At 43.0% G+C, this 16,219-nt stretch overlaps 1 protein-coding gene across 22 annotated transcripts in view; it reads left to right on the forward strand.

Moving 5' to 3' along the window:
• ABLIM1 (actin binding LIM protein 1) overlaps nt 1-16,219 on the forward strand; it is a 327,992-nt gene that overhangs the window by 287,515 nt on the left and 24,258 nt on the right. For 14 of the 22 annotated variants that reach the window (XM_043475370.1, XM_043475355.1, XM_043475356.1 and 11 more), the window contains 4 exons: nt 2,911-2,988; nt 4,019-4,174; nt 6,768-6,803; nt 9,129-9,258. In XM_043475370.1, coding sequence (XP_043331305.1) covers nt 2,911-2,988; nt 4,019-4,174; nt 6,768-6,803; nt 9,129-9,258 — 400 coding nt within the window. Of the gene's footprint in view, nt 1-2,910; nt 2,989-4,018; nt 4,175-6,767; nt 6,804-9,128; nt 9,259-11,530; nt 11,648-16,219 lie in introns of all 22 variants that reach the window. The other 8 variants (XM_043475365.1, XM_043475360.1, XM_043475351.1 and 5 more) reach the window with 1 other exon arrangement.

Here is a 16,219-nt window from a genome sequence, read left to right on the forward strand (position 1 = left end):
GAGAAAGCCTGTGTCACTCACAGGATGCTCAATCCTGTGAAGAATGAAGAGAGAGAGAGACTGAGCCAGGGACAGGCTGGTTCAGCCAAGAGATCTTTTCCAGCCGAGTATTTCTTCATCTCTGGAAGGGGGCACTCAGGGCCCTTTCCTGATCCCTGCGCGCCTTCTTCCCCAGCTGTGTTCCTATCCGTGTGCACCATACATCAGAGAAAGAAGCACTTCACAGCCACCCCCAGGTCCATTGTTAACAGGAAACACACACGGGATACCTGACCCACATTTTGGCAGAAATAAAGATGAGGAACGTGGGAGAGACCCCGAAGCTCAGCGTGCACTTTGGCTATTCACACAGTGTCCTCACTGCTTGTTAATGAAAACAAGCCTTTGTCATAGCAACACCAGCAACCCCAAACATCTGACTCTCCTGGGGAACACCCTCTCCTACCCCACCCCAACAGTGAGCTATTACAGGCTTCTTAGAAGCTTCTAAGTGGCAGTCAAAACATTTTCAGTTAGCATGCACTCTCTCCTGCTAGTTCATCTCCATATTTTTCTTTTACTTTCACCTCATTTGTCCCAAAGCCATGTTGATGAAAAGTAAATGGCCACACTCGCCCTCCAATGTGGGCAGAAAATTTAGCGCAGGGATTAAGAGCTCAAGCTCTGCCTTTAAAGCGTCTAGTTTCAAATCCTGACACTTGCCCACCTGTGCGACTTTCCCGTCATTCAGAAAACAGGGATGTTAGCAGAATCTCCTTCTGGGGTTATTGAGAAGATTAAATGAGAGCACGCTTGGGGAGTGCTCAGCACAGGGCCTGCCACAGAGTAAGCGGGTAAGAAATGTTCAGTACAATTAATCTCATGTTGTTGCCTAAGAGGCTTCATTACTATATTGAGTTTGGCAAGTGTTAGAATCCTGGCCACTTGAAGCTGAAGGACTGCCTGTAGTGAATAATTGTCTTCTCTGTCCATGGAATTCTCCAGGCAAGAATACTGGAGTGGGTTACCGTTTTCTTCTCCAGGGGATCTTTCCAACCCAGGGATTGAACCTGGGGCTCCTGCATTGCCGGCAGTTTCTTTACCACTGAGCCAGCAGGGAAGCCCAGTTATCCCACAGAGAGCGTTACTGGCTCAGCTTTCTGAAGCAGTTGCATCTCTTTTTATAGGAGGGCTGCACTTTGGTGGTGTCCCTTGTATGTTTTGATTGGGAAATGGATCCAGGAGTGGGATTTGGGGAGTCCTGTTACTTCATGAATCCTTTCTTTTGTAATATATTCAGATGTGGGGATTCTATCATCTTGAGATACTCCTGTGATTAGAAAATTGTCACTCGAGGAGGAAAGTGCTTGTACAAGGAGGGAGGGCCAGAAGGGTCGAGCCTGGCTCACCTCCACTGTGCCCCGTGCACTTCCTCCACCCCTGCCACCCTTGTGTCTCAGAGATACCAGGGACCCTGGTGAGAACAATGGATCCCACCCCTTCAGTGGATTCTTACCGTCAAAGCAGGTCCTAGCATGGCCTGCCTCCAGATGATCAGGCAGGTTTGCTTTCCTTGTTTCAGATGTGAGGTCCATAGTGTTACAATATCCTCGTTTTTAGAGGGGGTCGTGGGGACTTTGTTATACTCACATCAGGATACAAAATTGCAGCAGAAACAGTATTCCTTACACAGATCTATAAATCGTCCTCTCCAAGAAATAGCTGCATGGAAGGAAGAAGCCTTCCAAGACCAGGCCTTTGGTGTCTTTGCAGAGCTTTCCAGAATGTACCAAGAGAGGTGGGGGGGGGGGGATTAACTCCAATTCATGCATTTTCCCCCCTCTCCTGTCATCATCCCTCCCTCTCAGGGTTCTCTAAGTCTGTGTTACAAAGTCTACTCTATTATACTTTCCCTGGTGGCCGACCATGGACCTTAACTCAGTGACCTTCCATGTGGTTAAGCTCAGATCATGTAATTAACATGAATCAAGTATCCACAAACGGAGTAGTTGTTTGCAAATAGTAAATTCTCATTCCCACAACAAATATTTATGCCTACTCTGTACCTGTGCAAAACAGCGGGCACATACAGTGGTAAGAAAAGAAGCCCTCTGAGGGCAGAGGTCATAACTAAAGGTAACGAGCGAGATCGACATGATGATGAAACCAACAAGTACAGCATTATTTATTTTATTCATGAAGGAGAAAGCAGGGTTAATGCCATGAGAGAAAGTAGCAAGATCACCAACTCTGGAGGAAGAGAATGGGCAAGGCTTCTTTGAGAAGGTGATATTTAAGCCAAGACTGAAGGAGGGAAGGAAAACACAAGTGAAATGGGGGATGAGGGCACGCTTCTCAGGCCGAGGAAGCAGCAGGGCTAAGAACCCGGAGGCAGGGACATGTCCCTGTCCTGTGAGTGACGACGGGCAGCGAGTGATGCAGGAAAGGCAGGCAGGGACGAGATCCCGAGGCCCTGGGAGTGGTGGCTCCATTCTTTGCAGATGCTGACGCCAAAAGAAGGGTAGTGACCATTCAGACTGTATTCTTCACAGGTCTCTGTGGCCCCCGGGTGCCCAGTGGATTTGAGGATGGTTGAAGGCAGGAACCCCAAAGTGGAGGCCAGGGCAGGAGTCCAGGCGAGCACAGGTGGGGACTGGATGGCGCTAGGCTGCTGGCTGTGGAGATGGAATGCGCTCGATGGTGTTGTCGGGGACAAGGAGAGAAAAAGCAGCCCCCAAGTGCACTTTCAAGGCTGACTGCGCAGTTTGTTCTCATTGACCTTTCTTCCTCGGTTATATTTTCCCTTACTCAGAGAAGTTACAAGTCCTTCTCTTTAACCAGCTTAAGTCTTTAGGCAAGGGTAGGGACTTCAGCCAGTCATGATTTGGAAGCCACAGTCTGAAATCTTACATGTCACTCTTTCTTTCACAGCCTACCAGGACTTCCTCCGAAAGCATTTACTCTCGACCAGGCTCCAGCATCCCTGGTTCCCCGGGTCATACTATCTATGTAAGTATCCGCTTCTGGAAGAGATACTTCCGGGCCAGGTAAGGTAGCAGATGGTAAATGTGGACTGGATAATCTGAAAGCGAATAATTCAAAATGCTTTCTATTTCTGTTATGCGGTCCAATTTTCATTCTTGTAGATCAGCCATCTCAATCCCATTTTCCTCCAGGCGATCGAATGTTTTTGTGGATGTGACCATCCATATAGAGTGATTGAGTAGATAACCCTATAAAATGCAGTAATGTGATACAGGACTTGAAAAATGGTTGCACCTAACTTGCATATAGATATTTGGAGATTAATTATACGTTTTATAATCCCGGTACTGAGTGTCCTTAAATTCTGCCACAAAGGTCTTTAAATATTTAGTTTATTAAATATGCAGTTCTTGTTTTTAGCCATCTGGGAGGATTTTTTGACCATCTGTTTGAGCTTTCCCTTCTCTGTCATAAATTTAGGAAATCCTGAATGTTTGCATTCTTCTCTATTTGATGAATTCTACTTACACTTTTTCCCAAGCTTTTGGTGACTTTTTTTTGAAAACATGAGTATCTGGTATAAATGGGCAACTTTATTTTTTAAATTTATTTTATTAACATATAGTTGATGTACAATGTTGTATCTATTTCTACTGTACAGTAAAATAATTTAGTTATACATATGTACACATATTACTTTTCATATTCTTTGCCATTATAGTTTATCACAGGATATTGAATATAGTTTCCTATACTGTACAGTAAGACCTTTTGTTTATCCATTCTACATATGAAATTTTGCATCTGTTAGTCTCAAATTCCTAATTCTTCCCACCCCAATCTCCCTCCCTCTAGGCAATCACAATTCTGTTCTCTATGTCTGTGAGTCTTAAACAGGCAACTTTATAAACAGTGTGACCATGCTAAGCAAAGTATTTTTGGATTTGTTTATTTTTAAGATTTTCACTTTTTAAACAAGACATGAGACGCACTAACCGCAGTTCCTCAAAGATAAGATGGCAGAATGATTTTTCTTTCTGTTTAACTTTGGCAGGCAAAAGTGGACAATGAAATCCTGGATTACAAGGATTTAGCAGCCATTCCCAAGGTCAAGGCCATTTATGACATTGAACGTCCAGATCTTATTACCTATGAGCCTTTCTACTCTTCGGGCTATGATGACAAACAGGAGAGGCAGAGCCTGGGAGAGGTAATAAATTCCCAGAAGTCGTGAATAGCACAACTTCTTTCTCTCTTGCCACATGTATAAAAACTACTGATTGGAATCGAGACAAGTCAGAGAGTCCTTCTCATTGCTCACTGTTGGCAGGCTTCTGTAGCAGGTGCTTTGAGGCAGTCAGAAGCCCATTGCACCATCCCCTCCCCTTGGGAGGTGTGGAGAGGTGGGGGAGCAGACCAGCCTTAGGAAACAACAGTGCAGGACGAGTGAGCGCCAGGACCAAGTTGGAGGGAGAGGAGCCAACATGCTGGGAAGGGAGCTGAAATCGGGGAGAGTCTGTGAGCGGAGGGGTCAGGGGGAAGGGTCCTCTGGGGTGAGGGGGTAGCCTTGGGGCGAGCTGAAATATATTCATGGGGATCGTGAGGAGAGAGAGCACACCCCCTAAATTTTAACAACTGTGGTTTCCAGCATCATAAGATAATTAGTATATGCAAGAAAAGAAAGCATAGGGTCACGGTACAGTGCAGTGGTATGAGATGGGCTTCTGGAATCAAGTTACCTGGGCTTAACCCAGAGACTGCACTTCTGTTGTGTGACTTTGACTGTGAGACACCCTTTATAATCCTAACTTCTTTGTCTGTAAAGCAGATAATGACAGAATCTATGTATATACATACATATGTGTGTATATATTTACATATATATACATATATCTTTAATTTTTTTAATTTTTCCAATCTGGGTTTGTATTCCAGAGCATAGCTGCTGGTTGAAATGATCCCTTGGGTGGGAAGTGGTGTCTGTTTTCATGTAGTGCCACCTAGTGGTCACATGCTGTAACTGCATCTGCAGCCTTTGAAGTGCAGGTTGACGAGCTAGCTGGAATAGCTCAGTTAGGAGAGTGTTTGACTGAAGAGCAGGTTGATCGATTAGCTTGGGTGGTTCAGTTGCCTTTGCAGGGCAGAGTTTCACAGAGGATAAGGGGCAAAGGAGTGTTCCTGAACAGAGTGCACAGAAGCTGGTCCTACAGGAAGTGAACGAGAATTGCCTAATGTTCAAGCCATACAAGCAAGGGGAGGCGAGTTGCTTTATGGTGTTATGGGCCCAGATGTTTGAGCTTTGAAGTGAACATTTGTGTTTGGAACCAGACTCTGATATTTACTCTCTGTATGACTTTGGAAAAATTGCATATTTCCACCTCCTTATCTGTCAACTCAAGATAATAGGAACACCTACCATAGAGGTTTTCTGTAAGGATTAAGTGAAATATTTAGATTCTGGCACATAATAGGTACGCAACAATAACCTAGAATGATGGCCTATGGGTTTCTCTGAGCATAGAGTCTGGACTAGGTGGATACCCTCCAACCAGAAATCAGATGTGTTCATGAACTCGTCTCCAACCCTTGAAGCTTGCAGCTTAGACAAGTTTGCAAGCTATTTTGTTATCCTTTCAATTATTAGCACTTCTTCCATAGAACCCATATACTGCCATTTTAGAAACACTGGAGAAATAAGCTTGGAGTTCTGTATAGCCATCTGTGCTTCCAGAAAGCAGATCAGACCAGACCACGGGGCTCGAGGAAGTCTGGAGTACAGATGGCCAGCGACTTCTTGTACACTTGGGAAAGAAGGGCAAATTCTGAAACTGAGAAATCCACCACTGGCCGTGCTCTTCAGAACACTTTGTTTGCATTTCATTTCTATTTGAAAGTTTTTTTGCATTTTTGATTGTGAACATTTCATTCATTCATTTAGGAAATATTCTTTGGGTACCTAATATGTGCCAGGAGCTGCTCCAGTCGCTGGGAACACTTAGTTGTAAATGAATGGATTTCTTGCCCTCATGGAAAGTGGGAGAGAGATAATAGACAGACAGATACAGAACATAATATTACAGGGTGATATTGCTTTGATCGAAAATGAAGCAGAGTAAGGAGAAAGTACACGGGGGTCGGGGGGTGCTGGGTTGCTGCTTTAAGTGGGAGGATCGCAGAAAGTACTGGGTGGTAATGCATTTGAGCAGAGGCCTTGCTGAAGATGGGGAGTGAGCCCTGCAGGTGTCTGAGTGGAAAGCACTGCTGGCAGAGGACAAAGCAAGTGCAAAGGCCCTGAGGTGAGAGAGGGCTTGGTCTGCTGACTGCCTCGAGGAATCCTAGAGAGATGGAAGCCAGAAGGTGAGTGGTGATGAGGTTGACAAGGCCTCCTGGGGAAGATGCCACCGAGGAGGTCACCATAACATATTACGTGATTAATTACTGTGGTTATAACTTAGTCAGCAACTGTGCTTACCAAATTCTGTCTTTCAGTAGACACTGTAACTCATGGTGGTAAACCATGAATATAGAGAGGGAATCGTTCCAATTTCTCTCACTAATTACCTAAAAGCATTACAGCATATTTGTCAAAACCCGTGGTTATCAGGCAGACACGTGCGTCCCAGTCCCCCAAGGGCTTTGTCATTATGTACCTGTCTGAGCCCGACTCTCAACCACTGAATCAGAAGATGGAGGACAGGCAAGGGTGCTGGCATGTGTAGTTTGAATAATGTTTCCAGATGAGTCTGATAAGCAACTCTAATTAAAACGAGTTAACATTGTGAATTTCTCTTTTATTCTTCCAGTCTCCAAGGACTTTGTCTCCTACTCCATCAGCGGAAGTAAGTGCTAGTTTTGAAAATTTTAATGGGTGGAATTGGAGAATTACTTGGACCTTTCCTAGACTCACATTTTTGCAAAAGGATATTAAACAAAAGAACAGAAAAACTGCGCAAGATTATGATGAATGTAGCACTCCTTACTGTAAGATATAACTCTAAGACACAGAAGTATATTTCTTTTTAAGTGGAGACAAGGGAATAAAACCAGCTGTACACTGCACCTCTGAATGGTAGGAAAGTGTTTGCAGGGAGTGGAGCCACTTTCCCCTATATTGGGCTCTCTCTCATCAACCATAATTAATTGATCTGATTCCCAACCTACTGGATTATCTGAATTGGCCAACTGTGGCCGTGGTGTTTCTATCAGCAGAGCCATCTTCTTGGAAGACCAGCCCTCTTGGTTTAAAATCAATAGTCTTGTCCCCCTTCTCAGGGTAGACAGACTGTATAGTGGCTTTTATCAAGTTCACCAGCCTGTCTGTTCCCTTGGGAATAATCTCCTGAGTGTCTGGATCACATAGAGCTGTCAGTGATTGTTCCATAGCAAGCTATGGATCCTGTGTCAACCCAGTCATGCTCTTCTCTTCTGTAGCATCCAACACCAAAGACACAGCTCCCAAATGATTTATACTCCCAACCCATGTTATTAAGTGTTCTTCAGAGAGCTGGTGATATTGATTTACAAAATGAAAGAACACCTTCACACTATACCCCAGTCCCAGAAAGTCTTGGTTTTGCCCTCATCCACATTGACTTACCTATGTGGTGACCAGAAGCCATAGAAGCACTTCCTATTGCTCCTATGTAATTTTTCTCTCAGCGGGTAGCTTTGAAACTAGCGGCTTAAGCTCAGACCAACTAAAATCTGAGCATGGTTCAGCACCCAGGTCCAACCCAGCACTTTCTTTCATGTAAGCTGTTACAGATAATAAGAAAGGGATTGTTTGTTCCAGCATGCTTCTTCTTATTCTGCATTTCTTTATGCATCCAATGAGCAAACTCCTCAGGGCTTAGGTCTGCCCCCATCTACGAATAGTAATAATAATAAAGTCAGTAGTCTTGTCTTAAAGTCCAGTAACTTTCTGGATAATCTATATAAAACTGGACTGGCCTTAGGTAATCACTATAATTTGAGATGGTACAATGTCTGTAGTATTGTGATGGCTTATACCAAGTGCAATGAATGATTTCTATGCGAATTTACAACTGAAGTTATGAAGCATTTGTTTCTGTTACTGACCACTTGTGAGACTGAGGCACATTACTGTGGAAATTCTGTTTTGTTGTTGTTTCAATTTATTGTCAGAACCAACTAGGATCAAACCAAAGCTTTTTTGCTCTTGCTCTTGCATTTCATACATCCATAGTTATTGAGATTTTAATTTAGATCTTTTTCATGCCCTTTTTCAAACTTTCATTTTTATTGTGCTAGTAAAAACTTCATAGGACAACAAATTCCTAAAGTATAAAACATTCTTTGTACTCATCTAATTCTTTTATGTTATGGTTGTGTTTATGATTTTTTTTAACTTTATACATACAGTATTCTTTAGATTTGGACATGGTGTGATACTCCTGTATTAAATTGATATGCCATAGCTTAACTGTACCCATTTGTTGAGCACATAATACAAAGCTTTGTCTTTATAAATGGTGACATTATAAATATCTGAGGAAATTTTTCCACTTAAAGATCATTAAAAAATATATTTTTAGGATTTGCTTCTTAGAGATAGAATTATTGGATTTGAGGCCACCACAAGCTTATTCTCCAGGAAAATCTACTTAAAATGTCCCCAGGTCAATATCATAGATGGTGTGGGTAGGTGGTTGGATCCAGGGATGAGATTAGAGTCAGGAGGCTGTTTCTGAAACAGGTTCCACCTGCCCACAGGTCTCTTAGCTGCATGGAACCTTCTGGAACATCCTGCATTTGTAGAGAAGGGAGGGAATACCACATGTTCTACCTTCCTTCTGATGCAGGTCTAATGATACAACCTATGTGAATGCACTTTGTAAAACTGAAAGGCACCATGTAAATGTGGTTGTTGGAATTATTCCCTCTTTTCCCAGACCTCTGTCAACATTGGAGTTTATCACTTTACCATCTTAAAACCTTGGTAAAGGCAAGGACTACAGGTTTTGAACAAAAAGCATTACCCATGGAATGTTCGTTTGCATACCTGTTTGAGGAACATGTCCCTAAAATGTGTACGTGAACGGGTCGATGCGACAGTTCTGGGGGACTCCGGTGCCGCTTGACTTCACTTGAGCCTGACAGCCTGACTGTGTGTTGTGCTCCCACCGTCTCTCACTTTCCTCCAGGGGTACCAGGATGGGCGGGACCGGATGATCCACCGGTCCACAAGCCAGGGCTCCATCAACTCCCCGGTGTACAGCCGTCACAGCTACACTCCAACCACGTCGCGCTCTCCTCAGCATTTTCACAGACCCGGTAAGGGCACCTCTTCCCAGGATTCACTCTGGATAATCTCTGTGTTTCTGTGTGATTGTTTTCCCCACCACTGGTAGTGTATTTAAAAATCTGGCTGCTTGCCAAATCTATCTTCCCCCTCTCCCAGAAAAAAAAAAAAAATCAAAAATTCCTATCCCATTACAGTTTGTGTTATTTCTTTTCTTAAAACAAGACACATTTTATGATTATATTCATTATGGTTTACTGAATCATTACATTTTGACAGTAGACAACAAAAAGTAAAGGAATTTATTTTTTTAAGACTTGAAGATAATCTTAGCACTCTGAGACTTAAAATGGAGATCTCCAAAATATGTGGTGATGTGCCTTTTAGGCTTACCAGCATCATCTAAAATCCAGTGTTAGTCATTTATTGATGGGTTTGTTATGTTTCCCCAGGCACATGGTATTACTATGGATGCTTGGTTAAGAACCCGCTAGAAGGAAATCTCATATATAAACCCAGGATTGTATTTGGTAAATTTTAAGGTGCCTTCCAACCTAAGATTTTGAATCAGACTTGGAAGACATAAAAGCACTAGAGATGAACTATGATGGAGACTATTACGAGTAATGATCTTCATTTGACCTTTATCTCTGCAAAATTTTCATATTTTCATATTAGTGGGTGTCTACTATGTGGACACTATGTCTACTATGTGGAGTAGAAAAAGAATAAAGATCTTATCACAGAAGATAGATAAATAAATTCACAGAAGAAATAAATTCACCAAGGAAGATTTTGGCTTTTTAAACAAACTTGGGGATGATGCATGTCTACAAAGACTTCATTTTAAGTCTCTTGCTTTTGTGCAGGCTCATAAGCCCATTCATATGGGAACTTATTGTATAAAATAAAACCAAAGGAATGAACCGAGTATAAAAAGGCTGCAATCTTCAATTTAAAGCCAGAAATTTAGTGCTTGTAGAGGATTAAATTTTTACTCTTGGATCCTTCAATAATATATAGTTTTCTCTAGGCTCCTAAACATTTACTCAGTATTTGTTGAGTTCCATTAAAGGAAAATTTTCAGGAAAGGAATTCCTTTTATTTGCCATATACATTTATATCCATTTTATTCCTGGGTTTGGATTTAAGCCCTTATCTGCCTGGGAGATGAGAAATCCTTTATGCCACCATCCCTACATGTGGGCATACCCTGAGGTCACTGAGGCTGCAGCCGTGACCTTGTCAGAATGATATGTGGTTGCCGGGAAGCTGTCCAAGAGACAACTGGATAGCCAGGGAGTGGTCAGTCAGGGACCTAGTTTCCCAAAAAGGCCATGTCCTCATGGGGCAGTAGAAAGTGTTCCTGTGTTCCCATCATCGTTCTGATGCCAAGAACCTTCAGAACATTTTGTGCGTCCTAAGCACTTCTTCTCCCCCTTCATGATACATTATGGACCTGTGTGATGCCAGTTGTTAAGATTATTTTTTCAAGATTTTTCATGACTCTGCTAGCACAGTCATGGTCAACACGGAGCACCTCGAAGTATCCTCTCCGTAAGTTCTAGATGCCAGAGAGTCATGCACACCCCTTGGTCTGGTTTAGCTTAATGGTCCATAACTAAGTTTCCAGCTCATCAGTGCCTCCACTACCCAATTCTCAGCATCATGGGTAGCTCTTTGCACCCCAGGGGACACAGACAAGTGGAAAATAAAATTAAACTTCCTAGTAGGAGAAGTTTGCCACTTAGAAAGAAAAAAGAAGAGAATCTGACCCTGACATATTGGTATTGGGTTGGCCAAAAAGTTCATTTGAGTTTGTCATCTTAGGATAAAACCCAAATAAACTTTTTTGGCCAGCGCAATAGTTCTTTGCAAGGTTCTTGAAACAACTGTCACTTTTAAACATACATGTCAGAGCATTCTGTTTTGTCAGTTGCCTTTTTAAAAACAGCCATGGTTGAGTCTAAGTGGCATGCCCCGTCCCGACTCAGCGGTCGCAGGTGTCATCCGCCCAGAATGTCCTGGTGGCCGTTCCCTCCCACGAAAGCCATTTATCCTCGGAGAGTGACTCTGAACTGACCTGAACCTGTTGGCAGACTCTCCCCACTGTGCCTAACCCCTCGCAGGCGCCTTCTTAACCCCTGTTCCTTCCTCCGTTTTCAGACTCCTGATTAATGTTCTTTATTTTGTGTGTTTTTTTTCCCCTTTCCCTCCCTTGGAACGATGGCGGCGTCCCTGCTCCTGTGTTAATTTCTGCTCTTCTTTCTGTCTCCACCCCGCCCCGCCCCGGGCCTGGCACAGAGCTGGTGTCTCCTGGTGTGCAGAGGTCCTTCCTGCGCACCAGCAGCCTCAGCTCCGCCCACAGCGACTCCCGCCCCAACTCCCCATTCCGACACCACTTCCTTCCCCATGTGAAAGGTAAGGAGGCAGGCTTCTCCAGGCAGCACCCTGCAAAGCGGAGATTTATTAGCGCCCTGGGAAGGCTAATAAGGTGCATCTCCAAGAGTCAGCCCCCAGCTTTGGACCTCTCAGCATGCCTGCGTGCGTCATGACTTCACACCCGGCCGTGTCTTAGAACTGGCATAGCATCTCTCCTTGGGAGAAATGTGTCATTTCTAAGGGCTTTAGACGAAGTAACAGGAAGTACGTTGGAGACCTTAAGATTGCTTCTCTCCTGCTTAGGAAAAAATATATATATTATTATTTTGCTTTTCTCTGTGTTAGAAGCAAAATAGAATATATATCTGGGGAAGTTTCCTGGTTTCAATATGTGATATGGCTCAGCAAAACCCAACGGTATTCAGCAACAAGGGTTCCAAAGTTGTCTTCATGATGATAAGCCACGTAACAACATTAAGATGTTTGGACAGTACGAAAGACCTAGGGCCACGTAACTGAGATTTCTCTCCTTGAGCCAACTCTTAGGGTGATCCTCCTTTGACTTGTCCTGATGTCTGCATGATGGAGAAGAGGGGCTTTGCCTTCTGTTTTCTGTTCCTGCCCATCTCTGCCCTTCCCTCTGTGTCGTTCCCATTGTTCTCATTGTGCCTCGGTAGCAGTCCTCAATTGAAGTTCTCAGTTCTCCTTACTTGGTGGGGGAGCCAGGAGCCACAGAGCAATCATGAAGGGGCCATAATTTAAAATATGTCGGAGCTCCTGAAAGGATGCTGACTTCTTCCGTAGCCTTGATTTGAACCAAAGTAACTGAAAAGAATATTGGGTTAGCCAAAAAGTCCATTTGGATTTTTCATAAACTGTTATGGAAACAACCAAACAAATTTTTTGGCCAACCCAAGAGCTGAAGGAGAGAGTTGCAGGCAAGCACAGATGTTGTCATGGGTCTTAAGACAGACCTGAAGGATTCTAACCCTGAGCTCCAAGATGTCACATCACTAACACTTTCTCGAACAGCCTAAATGTTGTGCTCTTTAACTGAATTTTGTTTGCAGTCTACCCAACCTTTTTACTCATTTGGATTTTTAGGACTCAGTTGTTCAGTCAGTTCAGTTCAGTCACTCAGTCATGTCCAACTCTGCAACTCCATGGACCGCAGCATGCCAGGCTTACCTGTCATCACCAGCTCCAGGAGCTTGCTCAAACTCATGTCTATCAAGTTGGGTGATGCCATCCAACCATCTTGTCCTCTGTTGTCCCCTTCTCCTCCTGCCTTCAATCTTTCCCAGCATCAGGGTCTTTTCAAATGAGTCAGTTCTTCGCATCAGATGGCCAAAGTATTGGAGTTTGAGCTTCAGCATCAGTCCTTCCAATGAATACTCAGGACTGATTTCCTTTGGGATTGTCTGGTTTGATCTTCTTTCAGTCCAAGGGCCTCTCAAGAGGCTTCTCCAACACCACAGTTCAAAAGCATCAATTGAGTTGAGTCCAACTTAGTTGAGTCCTAAAATATAAATTTCCTGCCCCATCAATAAGCAGTTACTTTGTGAGCATGCTATTTTTTGCATTTTCTAGGCTGTAAAAATAACATTGTTGATATGCCTGTTGAAGACACACACCACTTGCCTTTAGCAAAGACATCTGTCTTTTTCAGCAGGCACAGCACTTTCTAAAATTCTTGACAGATTATTTGTACCAGTTTTTCCCAGAGCACAGAGAGCCTTATTTCTGTTCTCCACCCTGAACTCCTTTCAGGGGGTGTTGAAGGTCAACAGATGCAGCAGCTCATGGTTTAATCCTTGTAGAGGTAGATGGCAAGTGCCAGTTTGTAGTTGGCAAGGTGAAATGCCCTGGTGTATTATAGGCGGGCTTCCTAGGTGGCACGGTGGTAAAAAAATTTGCATGCTAATGCAGGAGATGCAAGTTCAGTCCCTGGGTCAGGAAGATCCCCTGGAGAAGGAAATGGCAACCCATTCCAGTATTCTCGCCTGAAAAATCCCATGGACAGAGGAGCCTGGTGGGCTACAGTCGATGGGGTCACAAAGAGCTGGTCGTGACTGAGCACACAACGCCTCCTCATAGTGAGCATTCCGATCTGTGCATCTGTGATTTCCCTCCCAGCGTGATGCTCTTTGAACACTTCCGGTTACATCACTCCTCACAGTATCCTCACAGTGATTAAAGTAGCAGGCGGGAGGCGTGGGGGTAGATGAACAGCTGAGGCCCTGGTTAAGTGACCCGGCCAAGGACCCTCAGCTTGGAAGTGGCAGCACCAGGACTAGAGAGACCCCAAGCCTTCTCAACCTTCATTCCTATTAGAGGGATGTGTTTCAACATAAATATACTTGAAGAATAATTTTTAAAGCAAATTTTTACTTTCCATCCCTTTTTAACTAGAAATTTTCATTCTTATGGAGGCTAAAACAGTTACTTGAGTCATTTAAATTACAAAGTTAACAAATGTGTACTTTTCAATAGAAACACCAACTAGCTATTAAAATTTCAGTACCTCAATGTACCTAAATGGTGCTTTATTAAAAATACAGATATGCAGTCTTTTCTGTTTTCAGTCTGAATTCAAAGTACACAGTCAAATAGTATAGGTTTAAATCCTAAAAAGCCTTGGCTTTTCTCACACTTATACTTTAAAAATATCTAATAGTCTCTTTCCCATTTTCTTTTTACTGGGTATATGTCTACAGTTTGTTCAGATGAAATAGTTTATATATTTCAGATGTAAAATATGAAGTACATAACAGTATATGCTTAGTTATAAAGTCAGTTTTTTGCTATACTGCAAAAACAATCATTCAGAATTTGTATGTTAAAGATATTGCTTTAAAGTTTAGTCTAGTTGAATAGCTAAATGCAGATTCTCTAAGGAATTACATCTTTCTTATTCTGAAACACATGTATCTACATGGAAGTCCTCTCCAGCACAGAGGAACTTATGACCATGGAGAAACATATCTAAGATATCTTTAAAGGAGCAAAATCTTCCAGGGGGTTGCATGGCTCTTCATTTGAACATTCACTCTGTACCTTGGAGCTTATTTTGTAATCTCCAGGAAATTATTTTTAAAACAAATACAACCCAAGGAGCTTGAGGACTCTAGGGTAGTATGTCCATCTCAGGAAGGTGTAGCTGAAAGCAGAAGTCCTCTTGCCACTCTGGCAGCCATAAGCCCTCGTTCCACTGCCCTAGTTTAATTCTTAGCCCTCATTTCAGACTTATGTGGCCCAGGCCCCCAGGGTCCACTGAGCCGAGGACGCCTGCATGGGTGTAGAGCCGAGATGCACGTCAGCAGCTGTCTCTCCATTTCATTGGCTTCCCCCTCTCCTTTCTGTAATGCCCTTCTTGTTTCTCATTGTGTTTTTATTTCGGTTCTCTGACCTTCCTTGCAGTTTCATTTTATATCAGTGTGTTGTTGTTGGGCCGTCTGGACAAGTGCTTGCCTATTTGGAGAAACTCTTTTCACCTTGTTTGGGGCTTTGTGAGCTTCCCTTGTGGCTCAGCTGGTAAACAATCTGCCTGCAATGCTAGAGACCTGCCTTTAATCCCTGATTTGGGAAGATCCCCTGGGAAAGGGAAAGGCTACCCACTCGAGTATTCTGGCCTGGAGAATTCCATGGACTGTATAGTCCATGGGGTGGCCAAGAATCGGACACAACTGAGCGACTTTCACTTGGGCTTTGTACTGTGTTTGCAGAGTTTCTCTTCCTTTCTCTTTGAAATGCTATTAGACATTACTTTCTGTGTCAGGCTTGCAAACAGGAGAGCTACATGTATTAAATCTCATTGAAAGGAATCTTCCCTGTTTTGCCATAGATATGAGTTGCTATGATGCAAATATGTATTTGACACTTGCTGAAGGAAACCCTAACACTTCCTGAAGCTTTAGACAAGAACCAACAATCTTGAAACTCTGTCATGAAATTCTAGAAGCTGCCAATTTTTAAGGTCCCCTCGGCTTTTATATTTTAGGACGTAAGCACTTAGAGTTCAGGAGCTAAGCGGTGCGCCAGCAGACTCTTGCAGCAGACACAAGCATTGCCATTTAGATTGACTTGTCTTAGGATTTGTCACTGAGGCGCTCAGTGTTCCAGAAAGAAGAATGGAAGTAGGACAGAGCGTTTGAATTTGTTAAGCACAGTGGGAATCCTGCCAGTGAATGATCTCTCAAGGACTGAAAAATTGACACATTAAACTGACATGGAAAGAGCTAAAAATGAAGACCAGGAAAATATAAATCTATATACATGGTAGCTCCTCATCCCAATAGCTAAGATCGCTAACAACTTAACCAATACAAGGACTTATTTAAAGAACAAAATGGCTATGAGTATGATATATATACTATTATCTTTAAACAGCGTTAACTCCAGGCTGGTTGATGTTGATACCTTCCATATATGATTATTTCATCTGATGCCCTATATATCCCTTATGCCTGAGTAATGAAGTGCACACAAAAATAACCTTTGGGGGCCTTCACCATTTATTTCCATTCAGGACAGAGTGAAATGTTTTATCATTTGCAGATAGAGTGTTTGATTTAGAAAAGGCCTCATCTTGAGAATTTCTTTCTTTTAAAA

Source organism: Cervus canadensis, chromosome 8 (genome assembly GCF_019320065.1).
Source record: "Cervus canadensis isolate Bull #8, Minnesota chromosome 8, ASM1932006v1, whole genome shotgun sequence".
Taxonomy (NCBI): Eukaryota; Metazoa; Chordata; class Mammalia; order Artiodactyla; family Cervidae; genus Cervus; species Cervus canadensis.